At 41.1% G+C, this 17,008-nt stretch overlaps 1 protein-coding gene and 1 non-coding gene across 5 annotated transcripts in view; both read right to left on the reverse strand.

Annotated features, from left to right (window-relative positions):
- DYNC1I1 (dynein cytoplasmic 1 intermediate chain 1) overlaps positions 1-17,008 on the reverse strand; it is a 301,647-nt gene that overhangs the window by 93,279 nt on the left and 191,360 nt on the right. For all 4 annotated transcript variants that reach the window (XM_081800510.1, XM_081800508.1, XM_081800509.1 and 1 more), the window contains one exon: positions 9,781-9,906. In XM_081800510.1, the coding sequence (XP_081656636.1) occupies positions 9,781-9,906 (126 nt within the window). The remainder of the gene's footprint in view (positions 1-9,780; positions 9,907-17,008) is intronic.
- On the reverse strand, positions 2,154-2,307 carry LOC115940030 (small nucleolar RNA SNORA62/SNORA6 family). Its single transcript, XR_004074814.2, has one exon. It is a non-coding gene; the product is annotated as a small nucleolar RNA SNORA62/SNORA6 family (small nucleolar RNA).

The following is a 17,008-nucleotide window of genomic DNA, read 5'->3' on the forward strand; positions in this document are numbered from 1 at the left end:
GGCAAAATAATTTACTAAAACGTAGACCAAGAGCACTCTCTTTAAGAAATAGTATGCGCAGGGGGGAAAGCTGAAGGAGCCAAAGGGAAAACTCGTGTGTAAGCTGCTTATCTGCTGTTCTTAGCAAGGTGAGCAGATCCAGGCAGCACTCTGTGGGACATTGTGGCCTCTCTCTGCTTCACGCTCTGGAATTATTTTTTTTTTCCATTTTTTTCATGCTGTCTCTGTAACACAACCTCTTTACATAGTTTATCTCAGGAAATGACAATTGGCTGTCGAATCCCATACAAATTGATTAGATATGACAGCTCAAAGGAATAAATATTCTGCAGAGAAGAAAGTTTTTACTTATACTCTTGTATTTTCAATCCTTTTTTACCCCTTCTTGCTTAATTTTATTATTTCAATTAGATCATTTAAAAATCAACACATCACATACCAACCTCCCCTAAGAGCAATCATAAGATTTGATGATTTTTCTGATACACAGGCTAGGGTTTCAAATTTGCATTATTTTATCTACTGAATTAACTATGAATTCTAAACCAAACTAATGCTGCCATGTGTTTTTAAACATCTCTAATCTAAACCATCTGGAGAGGCATGGTTTTGCAAAGGCATCCTTTTCAGGACACTCTGTGGATTTTGTCACTGCTTGAGGTTTTGGCAAACCATCAACATTACTATAATTCTCTTTTATGAAATATAGCTTTTGACTAGGATTTTAGAGTCTTGTGTGTGTGTGTATTTATACGAGTGTGGGCACTTGTGTGCAATTTTTGCTCTTGTCCTTTTCTCTTTTCAGAAGACCATAGTTACAATAAACTTATTTTTTTAAAACTTAAAGTAATAAAGGTTTTTTCTTGTATATAAAGGATAAATTTAATTTCACCTACTCAACATAATGACAGACCAAGTTATTAAGAAGTGGAGAAGTACTTTTGAATAACGCACCTTACCGGACGTAGGTGCTGGAAATGCTTTTTAAACAAGTCATCAGGAGAAAACATGTCAGCTTGAGAGACCACAACAAAAAATTATAGATATGAAATGATTACAGCAACAATGATTTGTGGTATGTGAGGTATGAGCTCAATACATTTATGCAGAGATTACAATTAAAAAATGGCTGAGCTAAATCTTTTGCTTAAGAAAAGCAACACCCTGTTTAATTCTTTGGCTAATAATGAACATAGCATTTTAAAATTATAAATCAAATATAAGCATGGTAAAAGCAAAGTGTAGTAGACTACTTGTTATAACAAAGGTTAAAAAACATCCCCCAGAAGTAAGGATGATGATTCTACTTCCACAAATTCTCTTCAATAATAATGCCTTTAAGGAATTTTGAGAATTAATCACAAAAATGGAAGGGATAGCTTTTTGCTGAGAGCCACTAATCTGAACTGAATTAAAATGATAATGTGACTATTGGGGACTATGAACATCTCTGTAATTTCTTAATAACATGGTATGTTCAAACAACCTCTTTCATCCAACAATATTAGGCAACTTAAAGACATACATAAATCAAAAGGTTTTGGTCAAGTTTGCGGAGGGGGAGATAAAAGGTCTATTTTTAAGAAACAGCTGGCCTGAAGTCCAGAAGTGGGTCTGTGCTTAGAATATAAAGATGCCAAGACATTGCACAGCACCCCTCACAGAGGTGGTCCAGCCTAGAACACTCTCGGTGGGTGCTAACGTGGCCTGGGGCATTAATACAGCCCACCTTCCCACTGTTCATGGTTTCCCTTCCTGGAATGGGTCCTCCATATCCACAACTCTGAGGGAGAGGGTTGCCCTTCTGAGACTTTCTCGTTTTCTTTTTCTTTTCTTTCCTTCTTTCCTTCCTTTCTCCCTTAGAACTCCTGATATTCTTTTAAACCTGCTTCTGCCTATATTAAAATGTTGTATTATAAAGGAAAAGCACAATCTGATATTCCAGAGAATGGAAGCTCCGTGTAGGGTGGCCCTGGATCATATGTCTTCAGGAGGGACAGCTCTTACCAGGCATGCTAATCTGGTCTTGGATGAAAGTAAAACATGTGTCAATCCCATCTTCCTTATTACTCTTGCCCCAGGGTCTACAGAGTGGGTTCAGTTCACTTATTGCTATAGGCTGAATTGTATCTCCCCCTTTTTTTTTTTTTTTTACTTGTGGCAAGAATTACTATCAAACTCCACTCATTGGACCAGAGACCCTTGCGTTGTTAACGAAAGATGTGCTCCTCATATAGCACACTACCTCCACTTGTGAGTTCATCGGCCAGCCAGTGGCCTCAACTCCAAGCTCTAACAATGTGCAGATCCCTCACAAATTTATGTTGCAGCCCTACCCCTCAATGTGTTTTTATTTGGAGATTGGGCCTTTGGCAGGTAATCAGCTTTAGATAAGGTCATGAGGGTGGACCCTCATGATGCTATTAGACACCAGAAGAGCTTGCTCTCTTTCTCCCTCTCTCTGCCAGGTGAGGACATATCTAGAAGGCAGGTGTCTATAAACCAGGAAGAGAGTCCTCACCAGAAACCAAAATGGCTGGCACCTTGATCTCGGACCTACCAGTCTCCAGAATGGTAGGAAAGTTATTTTCAGTTGTTTAGGCCACCCAGTCTATGGCATTTTTTTTTTTTTTGTGGCAGCCTCAGGAGACTGATACACCTTTATAATCTCTTTTATCCTGACAATAATCCTAAGAGGGCAGTAGAAACCCACTCCCTAAGAATACCCATTCCCCTGACACTGAGGCTTCTCTGACCTCAGTGAATGGCTAGGTGGCAGAGTGGTGAGGACAAGGGGAGGGACGGGCTAGAAAACTTGCTCATATTGCCACCTGGCTCTCATTGCATAGCATCTGTAATTCCTAGGGCAATTCCCTGATGAAGCACAACTGGAGAGAGCCCATTTCAGATAGCTTTAGTTCAGGGCATGGGAAAGGGAGGAAGGGCACTTAGGGAACTGAGTCAAACCTTCAGTGTTGGAGTCCTGTGCCTTCAGTAATATGTGCACAGGAATGGGGCAGAGCAAACGCTAGGAAGTCTCGGGTTTTGTAATCACATTAAACTTCAGGTTGATCACTTGCAATATGAGATAATAAGACAAAGAAAGCAATTAAAAAATGATTTGTTCTAAGGTGTATTCTCATGATATCCTCTGCATCACACAGCTCACTCGGTCACTTGTAAGGTATACAGTCTCCCCCACTGCTATTTTCAGATAATGAATTGTCTGTGATACAATCCGTCTGCTATAATCCTGCTGATAATTCTAATTTCCCTAGATGAATCCCAATGATCAGTCCTGCCTGTGCTATTTTTTGGGGGAGAAGATTTCATAAAGAGGGCAGATAAAGAATGAGAGTCGGCAAGGCATTTTCTCTGCTCCCAGCTTCCTGGGCCAAAAGAGAAAAAGAAGCTCCTGCTGTTTGACTTAATAAGAATCAGTGTCTAGCTCAAGCCTCAATCATCAGACCAGTCATACTCAATCGGCATAAAAGAAGTATTTCCAAATGTCCATGTTTCGCTTCAGCATGCACGTGTAAGCCTTTTCCTAAAGGCACAAACTAGCTGCCGTGTTGCGGTTCCTCTTGTCTGATCCAAATATTCTGTATCTTTTATGTAAGAGCTTAATTTTACACATTTACATCATATGTATTCTTCAGTTTTCCAAAACTGTCTACTTCGAAGAGTGGTCACAATCTATACAACAATGGATGAGGTGTTCTCTTCTGGGTTTCTCCAGCCTGCAGTACACCCATCATCACAATGAAAACTGTTTGGGTTTTACTTACATTAGTTAGCATGTTCTTTGTGCATGGACTTTGCTCTCTAATTACTAAGCTCCTATCGTATGCTTCGATTTTGGGTCACCCCAGGAACTCACTCTGAATATGTAGCCTTAGTTGTCAAAGAACTTTCTATTCCTTCATCCTGTTAACCTTAAAAGTAAAAGCTGCCAGTGACTTTACCAGCAAAATATGGGTTTATTCAGGAATAAAAGAGAATTTCAATCCAAGACAAGCAAGCTGCAGCAAAACCATAGGCAAATAAGGGGAGGTGGGGGGGAAGGAGAGGCATGCTTTTTAAGGAGAAAAGGGGTAAGCTGGGAGGGCTGTTATCAACTAAAGTCCACTGGACTAACCTGGGAGTTCCAAGTAGGTGGTTTTTCATTGGCTGAGCTGTTGCCTGTAGGGGGATGAGGAAAGTGCTTCTTCCTCCGGCTGGATTAATAGAGCAGTATCCATGTGCAAGGTCAAGTCCCTGCAATGTCATGTCCCTCTCTTCCTGTTGGGTCTGCAACTGACTAGGGGCAGTAGGGTGTGAGAGCTCCCCCTGCCGAAACCTCCTGATTCCATTTTAGTGAGGTTTCCCGTTATTAATTTTCATAATCCCCTCCTCTTTTTGACTTCTACTGAATAACCACTCTTTGCTACATTCAAGAGAAAAACATAGAAAATGCCTTTTCTCTTTTCTTTTTTCTTTTCTTTTCATTAGTCAGGCAATCTGAAAGTTACCCTTCCTTTAAGTAAAATAAAAATTCCTAAGAAAAATTCTAATACTTCTCTGGTCATAATACTCCTTGGAAAATGTATTTAAATTAATTTATATCTTTGTGTCCATAGCTGTTTTGTTGATTTGGATTATGGAACACAGTTTGGGTTGTGTGTGTGGGGGGGCGGGGGGCGGGACAAAAACTGATGGGAGAAGAAATCAAGTTCATGGCAACCAACCTCATAGTCCCACCGAGATGGCAGGAAGTCTCTTTTCCACAACATGACAACAAAGCCCCGGCAACTCCCCCAGGTGACTCAGCAGTGTGGGCAGCTAGATGCCAAGTCCCGACTCTCTGTCCCCCTCCTAACCGCCAGCCCACATTCCCTCCTGTGTTACCACCCCTCTTCATGGGGGCAGCTCTCTTCAAGGTCATTGGGAACCTCACCCAGAACCAAACACTAGATGGTGAAAGCGTGAGTTGCAATTTCATCTGTACCCTTTATAGAATCTTAATGAGAAGCGAAACCACGCATAGGAAGAAAGTTAACTGAGGATTTTAAACATGGATGCACATGAAATCAGTCAGTATCACTCCACATTCTGCTTTCCCTCTGAAATCAGGAGGGTTTCAGGTCCTTGTCAGTTTCAGGTCATTGTCAAATCATCTTTAAAAAGAGAAGGCTAAGAACAAAGAAACCAGATCAGGAAAAAATAAAAGTAAAAATAAAAACCTCTGACCAAGCCAAGCCTCTAAATATAGCTTTTCCACTTACTTCAATGCAGATAATTCTAAGATCTATATTTCTGATTCTGTTCATTCCATTTGAAAGAGAAAGACCACACGAGGGTAAGCACTGCAGGGTGGTCAGAATGCACAATCTAATGATAGTGTGTGGAGGCCACTACAGAAGATGACAGGAGCCCTGCCAGAGTGTGCGGTGGGGCCAACGGGCTGATTTCTATGCACAGGCCACTGATGTTTTCCAAGTAAGGACAGCTCTTAGAGAAATGAAAATAGAAAATGCAGGACCAGAGCCCACACTAAGAATTCAGTTTAGCAAAGACACGAAACTGCCCGTGGAAGTAAAAGGTATTTAGCCTTGCTATTCTTAACAGGAAGAAACAAGCCTTCCTACTGCAATCTTTTCATGATTAAGCTAAAAGCCTGTCAGTCTTTGCAAAAGAACACTGAACTGATGTCTGTGTCTTGTGCATTTACTTTCTAGCGCCTGAAATGATGTTTTTCTGAGCCATCGGACTGGTGTGCAATGATGCTGTTCTGAAGAATACGAACAATCCACAAAGATCAGCAAGGAATGGATAGCTAATGCAATATTCCAAAAGGATACCAGTATGAGCATCATAAGGCACCCAGGGTTTCTCCCTATCCATACTCCTTCTTATGAAGCAAACTGTCTAATTTTGAAATTATTGGAACATCACACGAGGATGTGGAAGCACATTTAAACTGCCTGATTTCAGCAAAATAACGTCTAGAAGGGACCAGCTGTAGTAAATAAACTAGATCAAAGATCAGAAAGGCTAGAGAAGAAAAGTGATACATCTGTGAGTAGGGCATCAGAGTAATAAAGCCAAGAAATAGTACCCTAGTTTGGGCCAAAGAGGAAAAGGGATGTGTGGGGCAAGAAGAAAAGTCCCACACTTCCCACTAAAGAGGTCGACTAGTTTTGTCACCTTATCATCCCCTTTCTTCATCTCTCCTCTACATCCTGGTGGTTTCCAACTAGTATTGCATATTCAAATGACCTGGAACTTTTACTTTTTTTTTTGTTAAGATGTGTTTATTTGTTAGAGAGAGAGAGTGCGCATGTGGGGGGTCGGGCAGAGAGAGAGAGTCTTAAGCAGACACTGGGCTCAGTGTGAAGCCCAACAGGGTGCTCGATCTCATGACCCTGAGATCATGCCTGAGCCAAAACCAAGAGCCAGACGCTCAACCGACTGTACCACCCAGGGGCCCCAACCTGGGAGATTTTAAAAATGCCCAGGCTAGACCACAGACTAATGAAATCAGACTCTCTGCCCACGGAAAGCTGGCATCAGTTCTTAAAGCTATCCAGGTGACTGCAATGATCAGCGAAGATGGAGAACACAGCTCTGTTCCATCTCTTCTCTATTCACTGTCCCCCATGCCACACACCTAGAGGCATTACCTGGCTGAATCCTCCACCAATGTCGTATGATGCAATACATGCACTTCGGAATAAAAAAGAGCTGACTTCAAACTTGGCTTTGCTATTCACAGACACCTGCCCTAGTTTCATGACTTCTCTGAAGCTGCAGGTTCTCATCTGGGGAGTAACAGGGGTTTATGACAATGAATAGAAAGAGTAGATTCTCAATACATGTTAGCATCTTTTTTCCCCCATAAATTTAATGTCACAGAGACATTTTCCATGTCCTCAAATTACTATTTTTTTCTCACCTCTTAGGAAAGCTCCCATTCACTTAAAGTCGAGTACTTTCAAAGTTGATCTTTCTAGGTATATTGGCTTACTAGCCCAAAGTAATCAGGAATTAGTAAGATTTCAGGAGGTATTTAAGATCATGGTTTTCTGGATTGCTCTGAGGTGAAATTCAGGTATGATGGTTAATTTTATATGTCAACTTGGCTAGGCTATGGTCCCTGGGGTTTTGGTCAAATACAAGTCTAACTGTGGGTGTGAAGGTATTTTTTAAATGTAATTTACATTTAAACCAGGAGACTTTGAGTAAAGTAGATTATCCTCCATAATGTGGGTGGGCCTCATCCAATCAGTTTAAGGCCTTAAGAGCTAAGACTAGTTTCCTGAAGAAGTACCAATTCTAAATCTCTGTGTCTGTGTCTATATCCGTCTGTCTATCTATCTCCTATTGATTCTGTTTCTCTGGAGAAGTTTGACTAATACACCAAGGATCCTCAGAAGGGCTTCATAATGACTTTTGCTATGCCCATTTCTTCCTTTTCCTCCTCTCAGGAGAGGGATCAAGCTCTTTTCCTTTCACCTTTCTGAAGCTGGTGATACATTCTATCCCTTACACTTAGGTCAGGTTAAGAGAAATAATTAAATAACAGAAAATAAGTACTATAATGGTATTCAGCATTTAGGTTTTCAAAAGATTTTATAAATGTGGCTTTCATGAATATGAAGGGTCATTTATACGAACTACTTATCATTTCTGAGTAGCACAATCATGATTCTCAATATCTTTCAATGTGTGTGGTTAAATTCTGTAGCTTTTCTTTGATGCCTAGAATGTGGAGTCTTCACATGTTTTGCACATGTTATTTAATCAACCCCAAAGCTTAAAAGTATTAGAACCCTCACTTTTCTCCCAGTGAGAATGCTAGACAGTTTAGAATCCTCACCTGTTTCTGGTCACCAGAAGTAGTGAAGAAAATAGTAGGGATTTGAGGGATACAGAGATATTTTAGTGTCTTTTGGTCGGATACTGAGAGTACTTCTGACTTGGCTTTTCTTCCTCCCTCCCTCCTTTTTCTCTCTCTCTCTTTCTTTCTTTCCCTTCTTTCTTTCTTTTTGAAATCAGGAGATAGTTTTCTCCTAAAATACATATACTGGATCATTTAAGGGAGAAACTAATAATGAAATTAAATGTGTGTTGGTGAAATTTTCAGTAAATGATCCGAAAGATACCAGGACAAGAAAGAGAAGATGCTCCTTTCAATCAACACTGGTATTAACCATTATGTGATAAAATAGGTAATTTTAAAATTCCAGTGAATTCCAAAGACCTTGGAAGTCCGCTTCTTCATTCAACATTATTAGGCTCCTGTTGACCTGTTTACTATGCAATGCTGTGAATATTAAGCATTTTACCAAATTGTTATTGTCACAGGCTACTGATAGTTAATTTAAAAAATGAATTATGGTAAACACGTGCATTGACCAAAACAATGAAATGTGTTAACCTCCTATAATTTTTAAAAGTCAAGATGTGCTTTTTGTAGTATCAAAATAGTCTAGGCGGCACTGTTTTTCAAAAATGTGCTTCTGCTTATCCCACAACGCTTTTGGTATTTTCCTGGTAATTCGGCAAACCTCTTAAACCTGAACAAAATGAGGATTTTGTGCTTCTCTGTTTACAGAAAGAGCATATCAAACTGACAAATTTGATAATCTTAAAAAAAGGAAAGAAAAAACTGTTCTTATTTCAAAGGTTCAAAAAATAAAGGTTATTTACTATGCAGACCTAGATTTCTTGTTGTTTTTAAGATAGTAAATTAGAAAAACATGGCCAGAGTTAAAGGTTACTCAATCAGGTTGAAGCTGGGACTTTTATTCCAGCAGCTCCTGTTCCCCAAATTATATCTGATAATGTCCTAAAGTCTAAACATATTTTAGTTCAAAATGATACTCAGCTCTTAGATATAAAATGTCACTGAGCTTCCAAATATCAATAGGTTTACCCACCCTCTTCAGCTGATGTATTTGTATTCGGGGTAATCTGCCACTCCACTTCTGAACTGTAGTATTTGAGGAACTGAAACTTTGAGCTGGAATGTTTGTTTTGCATTTTCCTATGCATAATCACAGGATTGGGACATTAATAAAGGGGTTGGTGTATTGGCCACTGCTGAGGCCTATTATTTAGGCAGAGTCATGGCAGTGGAGCAAAGCTGAATGTGTGCAAGTGTAAAATACATTTCAGCCTGTATTATGTTGGATAGAAAAGAAGACAAGTGTGTCAAGAGACATGAGGAGTAAAATATCTGAAACTGTCTGACATGATCTTCACACGTGCCAGCTGAAAATGGCATCTATATTTCTCCACAATTCAAGAAAGATTCACGGTAAGTATGTGTCTACAGCAGCTATGGAAATGTTATTATCCAGAAGCAAGATGGCACCTGTAAACTCAAAATTGGCCACATTCCATTGAACTCCATCTCTGAGAGAGGAGGAAGCTGGAAATGGTAGTGCTCTGAGGATGTCCATGTGGGTGGGCAAACATATTTTGCTGCGAAGCAAAGGAAGTGGTACACCAGGACTTTTTCATAAGTGCGAGGCCTTTATAAACTCATCCTCAGGGGGGCTGTTTTAAATAGAAAGAAAATGACACACAGTCCGCCACTGGGCTTCCTAACTGTTTGGAGAGAGCTGCCACTTTCCCCAAACATTAGGTTACTGTGGAGGAGTTTTCAAACTTGTCAACAATTCCATTTTTAACCTCGGCTCTTCCTCTCCACTTAAGACGGAGAGATGCAAGGTAGCATGAACTATATTTGGTCTCACAGGAGACATAAGTCATTTTTACTCTGCTGACCCCTACCTGGCAGTGGAAGACATATTCTGGTGTGGTTTTCTTAAACTTCATGTTCCAAACCAAGGCCACTCCATCTGGTTCATGGGGAGCATCCTCGTTGTTGTTGTAGGAAGCGACCATCAGCTCAGGGTACTGGATGGAAGAGGTCACAAGGATGAATTATGTCAAGTTCCTGACACAAAGAAAACGTCTTTATTCCTACAGACAGAGGCTATGTTGCATCATTTAAATGGTACTTTCTTTTGAAGTTGTGGCATACTTAATACCAACTACTGCTTCAACCTATTGCGATCTGGTTTCTTCTTCCAACGTTCCAGGTGGGCTTGCCAGCAGCACCAGTAACTACCATATGCACACACTACTGGGCCTCTCTGCATTCTCTGACACTTGGACTACTCCCTCCTTTCTCCTATATTGGCTTCCATTACATCTGTCTCTCCCAATTCTCTTCCTGACCATTCTTTTCAGTCCCTATAGGCTCTCCGTCTAATACCTATATTCCAGGCGGGCTGTTTTCTGCCCTTTTTTTTGGGTCTCTGTCCATACATTATCCCTGGGTGATCTCATCTACTCCAACGGCTTTAATACGCATTAATATGCTGACAATGTTCAAATCTACATCTCTAGGCTTGATGGCTCTCTCAGCTGTAGACCTTTTGCATACTGGAGATTTCTCTGAACTGTCCATAGACACATCAGATGCAATGCATAAAAAAAAAAAAGAAGCTTCTTGCCTTCTACAAAAACCTCTTGCTCTTCTAATGTCCCCTCTTTTGGGTGCCTTTCATTAACATTCACCTACCTGCCTAAACCAGACACTCCACGTTCATTTTTACTCCTTTCTCTTTCTTATCTCCTTCTTATGTACTGTGTTGACTCCTGCCTCAATACCTTTCAAATGCATGTTTTTTTTTTCCATCTCTAAGGTGAGGGTCTCCTCAACTGATTTTTTTTTTAAGATTTTATTTATTTATTTAACAGAGACAGAGAGAGAGAGCAAGAGAGTGCAAGCAGGGGGAGCTGCAGAGGGAGAAGGAGAGGCAGATTCTCCGCTAAGCAGGGAACCTGATGCAGGGCTCCATCCCAGTACCCTGGGACCATGACCTGAGCCAAAGGCAGATGCTTAACCGACTGAGCCACCCAGGCACCCCTCCTCAACTAATTTCTTATCTGAATAGAGGCAACAGCTTCCTGAATGGCTTCCTGCTGACAGCTTGCCAGGCCCTCCCCTCCCCTACTCCACTCTCTATCCTTTATCAATGTGACTTTACAAAACATACATTTGGCTAAGTCACTCCTCTGCTCAAAATGCTTTAATGGCTCGTCCTCACTTTCAAGATTAAACCCAGGTCATATAGGGTCCTTCACGATCTGTCATTGCTAGCTCCTCTGCTTAATCTCTTACCACCCGCCCTCCCTCCTCTATCCCCACACCCTGAGCCTCAGCCTCATGGGCTAGTTCTGAGATTCACAGGGACAGCCTCTGTGCCTAGGAGTGTAATACTCACTCTTACTGGAATGCCTCTTCTGTCTTGTTTCTAACAGTAACTCATGCATCAAATCCTCCAGACAATCCTAACTAACCATCCACAACCCCTCCTTCCGTCTCATAGGCTCCCTTAGCATTATGTGTGCTCCTCCATCAAAGCCCTTGTCAAACTGTGCTATGGCTTTTATTCCCCACCTATGTCTCTTATTAGTCTATAAGCTCTCTCTGAGCGTAGGGACTTATTTTTATTAAATTCTAAATCTAGTGTCTGATAACTCCTAGCACATAATCAACTTGTGTCAAAATCTATTGAAATACAAATGGTCTTTTTTATTTTAGTGACTCTGCTCTCAGTAGAAAGACCTTATATTTAATCCTTTGTTGTCAAATAATGCCAACAATTAAAGGCATAAGTGCAAGAACCACAACCAGTAAAATAATAAGGACTCTAAAGTGAATAGAAAGACCTACTTAGTCTGTGTGAACTCTGTGCTGTGTGTGTAATTAAACAAACTGGGGAGGAATCTTGTGGGGGGTATTTATGAGTTAGAATGCATTTCATGAAAATGCCATTCCTACCTGGCATTCCCATAAGGCAGCCCCATTAAAAACAGCATCAGGATTATAGCAGGTCTTATCACTCTTTGCTCATAGATGGCTTAATTATTTTCCTTCCTTTTCGCTATGCTATATACATATTTAACAGAAGATGGCCCTTATAAATTGAAACATCAACTTTTTTTTCTATCAAAAATGATTAAAGCTGAGTCTTCTAGGTGGCTTTATTCATTTGTTCAGCAGCCTCAACTTAAGAAACCTGCAGGGAGTTACAACTTGCTGGTTGATGCGGAGGAAGTATAATCCTACAACAAGACACATGTATGTGGCCACCAGGGGAAGTAATCATTCTTTATTAGAAAACACTCCTCAGTGGCTGAATCAAAAGCCCATTAGGGAAGGCCTTTGATTCAAAGACCATTTAAAGAAACTAATATCCAGATAAACACAGAAGTCTCCAGACTGTCCATCTGAAGTTTAACTATGTCACATGTGAAAGGCAACTCTATAAACATCACCACCACTACCATAGTGACCAATGAGCAGCCAGATGTGTCTGGAATAATATCCCACAGCTTCACATCTGGGTCTCATCGTTGGCTCCCACTTGTAGCTTTTCTTTTTTCCATTAAAAAGATAGTTGAAATTATTTGGCTTTAAAACCCCTTTTGAAAATAGGGAGAGTTTTAGTAAAATACCAGGAAAATGCCTTTGGCGTAATTTCTATAATTGGCATCATAAATCCTAAAGATACTGATTTAACTCATATCTCATGCAAGTTTTTTTGATTTCGAAGTCTCCTCTTAAATGTCTTTTTCCATTGTGTGTTTGAACATGACTAGTCATATTTTCTTACTCTCGAGTGAAAAGTAAATCTCTGAACAATTATTTAAATCTTGAATGTTAAAATTATGACTTTTAAAGGGAATGTGAACAGTTATGAAGTTTATAATTACTCATCAGGTTGGATTATCCAACATTTAACCTAGGAGAAATTTACCTGAAAATTACCAGATCGGCTCTCAAGCTGTTCTTACAGAGAAATAAAATCTGACATTCATCAGAGAGGAAGGAACCAACATGTTTTTAGTGCCCATTATGTGCCAGACACTGAGCTGGGTGATGCATTAACTCATTTGGTCCTTGCAATCCTCTAAAGTAGAAGTGGTCTTCCCATTTCTACAGATGAAGAAGCCAAGGGTCTCAGGGTAAGTAACTTGTTCTGAGTTATGTTGATAATAAACGAAGAAGTGAGAGCCTTACTTGAAGTCTGTTTGGCTTCAGAAGTCATGTCCTTTCCAGTCCACTGTGGCATGGGTCCAGTGCCTCCTACACATATGTAAGGCACTGTGCCAGGTGAAATGTGGGACAAGAATGTCAACAGTAATGTGCTTTGCTCTATAGGAACTCACCCTTAAGTAGAGGGAGGTAGGGCACGGGTACGAATAACTATAATGCAAACATAAAGGCAGGACATGATATGTGCCAAGGTGGAAATGTAAACACGGTTCTTTGGAAGTACAGAGGAGAAAAGAACCACCTTAGTTGGGATGGGGTGTGGCAGGGAAAGAAACTGGAAAGGACTTCTAAGACGAAATGAGACATGCATTGGGCTTTGTTAGGCGATAGGTTATTAGGAGAGAAGAGAGTGGGGAATATGGACAAGGGTACAAAGAGGAGTGCTGGAGATTTCTCTTGGTTATCTGCCTGGTTCGCAGTGATTCTCCCATCTTTGGACATTACCTCAATACATAGGTATCTAATCCCAGGGACAATTAGTTCACTGCAGGGTTGATACGTGACCCGGAGCGAATCACATCCTCTGAACTGGCTGTTGTACATTTTGAACTGCGACACAGAACCCATGGCTGGCAAATGAGTCAAGTTACGACAGCATCCTATTGGTGAGGTCCCACAAAGCGGCCCAGATTTGTACTCTTCCTGAGTCCCAGTTCTTCATCTTTTCCATGGATCTCCTAAGTACAGAGGAGTGCCTCTCCAGTACAGCCCCTCTTTTGCTCATGCTAGCCAGAGGTAAAGTTTTCTTAACTAATGCAGGGTAGGGCATGTTCAGGAGATGTCAGGTTGTAGCATTTGGCTGGGAGGCAGGTTAGAGGAAGCTGTAAACAAGAAGAAAGGGCTGGAGATGCCTCTGGGCATCGTCACAGAGGCCACTGAGCACAGGCTGATGATTTTAGACTTTACTCTGGGGACAGTAGGAGTTCTATTCAGCAACTACTAATACTACTGCTACTACTGCTTTCACGATGATGTCACATTTATTGGGCGCCTTTTATGTACTAGACACTCTTTAAGTCCTACTGCCATAAATACATTAACTCATATAATACTCAAAATAAGCATGTGAGCTAGGTATTATTATCATCATTTATGGATGAGGAAGCTGAAGCAAAGAGAAGCCAAGCAACTTGCCCAAGGAGACAGTGAGAGTTTATAAGTAATCTTTACAAATATCAATCTGGTGAAAAATACTTATAAGGACTCAACAGTATAGAGACTGGAGGTAGAAAGACCAATTAGGAAGCCATCTCCTAATATAAGCAAGAAGTAGCGGGCATGGCATAAAGTTAGGGTCAAATCCACATTAGTGGACTTCAACTGGTATCTGCAGGAGTCTTCTTGCTACTGTAAATTTGATTGGATTTGGAAACTAAATGAACTATTAAAGGTTACTCAGCTTTATACGTTGGGTGACTGCAAGGATGGAGGATGCAATTTCCATGTGAGGGAAGTCTATATGGTAGGAGTAAGGTCATGAGTGTGGTTTTGTACAAGTCTGGAAAAGCTGTCATGTGGTATGTGGATAGTATTATTGACTCACACTGTCCAACAATGGTCAATGAAGGACAAAGCTGACATAATCCCCCAAGAGACCCAGTTTCTTCCAGGGAATAACGTCTGGTGGATATTTGGCAAATATTGCAAAGTTAAAGTGTTCTTCTCTGAGAAGCCCAAGAGATCAAAGCAAAGCTATGCAGAAACCTTACAGTTTCTTCCTTTTTCTCCCCTCTGTCCCACTCAGATAGACACTTTTGACATATAGGCCACTTCAAGATTCCAAGACTGTGCCTCTCTCCTTCTTGTCTTTCCTAATATTATTGAATTGCATCTAGACTCATTCAGAAGTCTTCATCACCTAAGCATATAAGCCTGGTCCTTTGAACCCCATAAAAATGTTACGATGTAGGAGCTGAGGGTTCCAATCCCTTTTTCTTTTTTTCTTTAGTAGTCTCCATGACCAGTGTGGGGCTTGAACTCACAACCCTGAGATCGAGAGTCACATGCTGTACTGACTGAGCCACCCAGCTGCCCCTCTAATTCCTTTTTCTCATGCTCCATATAAAATATGCTTTTTCAGAACTGCAAACCTCTTTCCTACAGTGTAGATGAGCAGGTTACACAAAAATGGTGAAAAGTGTATGTGGTCTCTCCACGGTAGAGTTTCTGCCCTTTACAGTTTCAGTTCTTGCAAAAAACAAAATAAAATACCAAACTGTCACACAGAACCCTATGTGGAAACAAATCCATCCATGGTCCATATGACCACTGTACACTGTGGCCAGGCAGGGACTGGCCCCACTGAGGCTGGCCCTCCCAACTCCTCAGGGAGCTTTATCAACTGACCCGGGAACACAGAGGTTGTCTTTGAGAAATGTGTCAGATAAGGTTCCTGTGTAATTTCCAGACTCTGAACAAGTGAACAAACCGAGCTAAGTGTTTCCTCAGGCTTGGATCTAATTTCTGTGCGTACACCCGAGCATGCTCACAGACCACCCACACACTGGCGGGAAGTGGCTGGGCCAGCCCTGCTTATATTAGTCTCTGCACGATCAGGCACTGCGTGCTCTGTTGTTTGAATGTAAAAGGAGGTTCAAGAGGAGAGAACACTGGCCCACTTGGTGGCTGATGACAGTCCGGTTGTGAGGGATTACACTCCTCTTCAAATGAGCAAAAAAAAAAAGAGAGAGAGAGACAAATGAAGAAACAGCCTCTTAACTATAGAGAACACACTGATGGTTACCAGAGGGGAGACAGGTGGGGGATGGGGGAAATAGGTGACAGGGATAAAGAGGACACTTATCACAATGAGCACTGAGTCATGTATAGAAGTGTTGAATCACTGTATCATACACCTGAAACTAATACAACACTGTATGTTACCTATACTGGAATTAAAATAAAAAACTTAATAAAAGTGAAGAAAAGGAGGTTCAAGAGGAGAGAACACCCGCTCACTTGGTGGCTGATGAGAGTCCGATTGTGAGGGATTACACTCCCCTTCAGTTCTCCTATACTCCAGCAGGATTAAATGGGGCTCTTCACATCATCTGTTTCACAGCTCGGCCTAGAACACACTCTTCTCTCCTCCGGTGGTCTAAATCCCAGTCTTCCAGAGACAGATCCCAACCTCCACTGACCTCTGAAAGCCTGTGCTATCTGCCTCTTATCGTTCGGCACTTATAACCTCTCTTGGTTCCAGATTCAGAAGTCTTTTGTGAGAGGCACTGGTAAGAGAATATGCCCTGAAGTGCTGAAAGACGTGAGTTCAAATGTCCACACAACCACATTTTAGCTGAGTGATTTTTAGCAAGTTACTTAGCTTCTCTGAGGCTCAATTTCCTCAGCTGCACAATGGGGATATTAATGGTTGCTGCCTCATCTGAGTTATGAGGCTGAAATTAGAGGATGCCTTCAGGGCAGTTGGCACAGTGCTTAGCACATAAGAAACACAAATTAAAAGCTAGCCATGATTATTATTCCCCATAAGAACATACACCATAAAAAGCAGAAACTATGCTGTACGTAGATGTCCAGAATTCATCATTCCCATTTTCTTCATTGCTATTACGTCATTGTCATTGCAGGAAGGCACATAGCATGGCTGTTCTGAACGTGGGCTCAGAGGTCAGACCACCTGGGTTCAAACTCTGGCCACCCCACAACTAGGCTGTATGCCTTTGTGCACATTATTTAACCACTCAGTGCTAGATAATCTGTCATGTAATGGAGTTGGCTCTTCAGCAAGGTGAATTTTGGTAAATTTGCCTACTTTGACTCTGAATACGACACTAAGGAGTATAGACTTAGAGGCAACAGGGAGTTTTAATCCAGGGGGTGGAGTGATCAGATTTGCATTTTAGAAAGATTATTTGGTTAGGTGTCCAG

This window comes from Leptonychotes weddellii, chromosome 12, assembly GCF_054177405.1.
Source record: "Leptonychotes weddellii isolate Sample4059 chromosome 12, ASM5417740v2, whole genome shotgun sequence".
NCBI classification, from domain to species: Eukaryota; Metazoa; Chordata; class Mammalia; order Carnivora; family Phocidae; genus Leptonychotes; species Leptonychotes weddellii.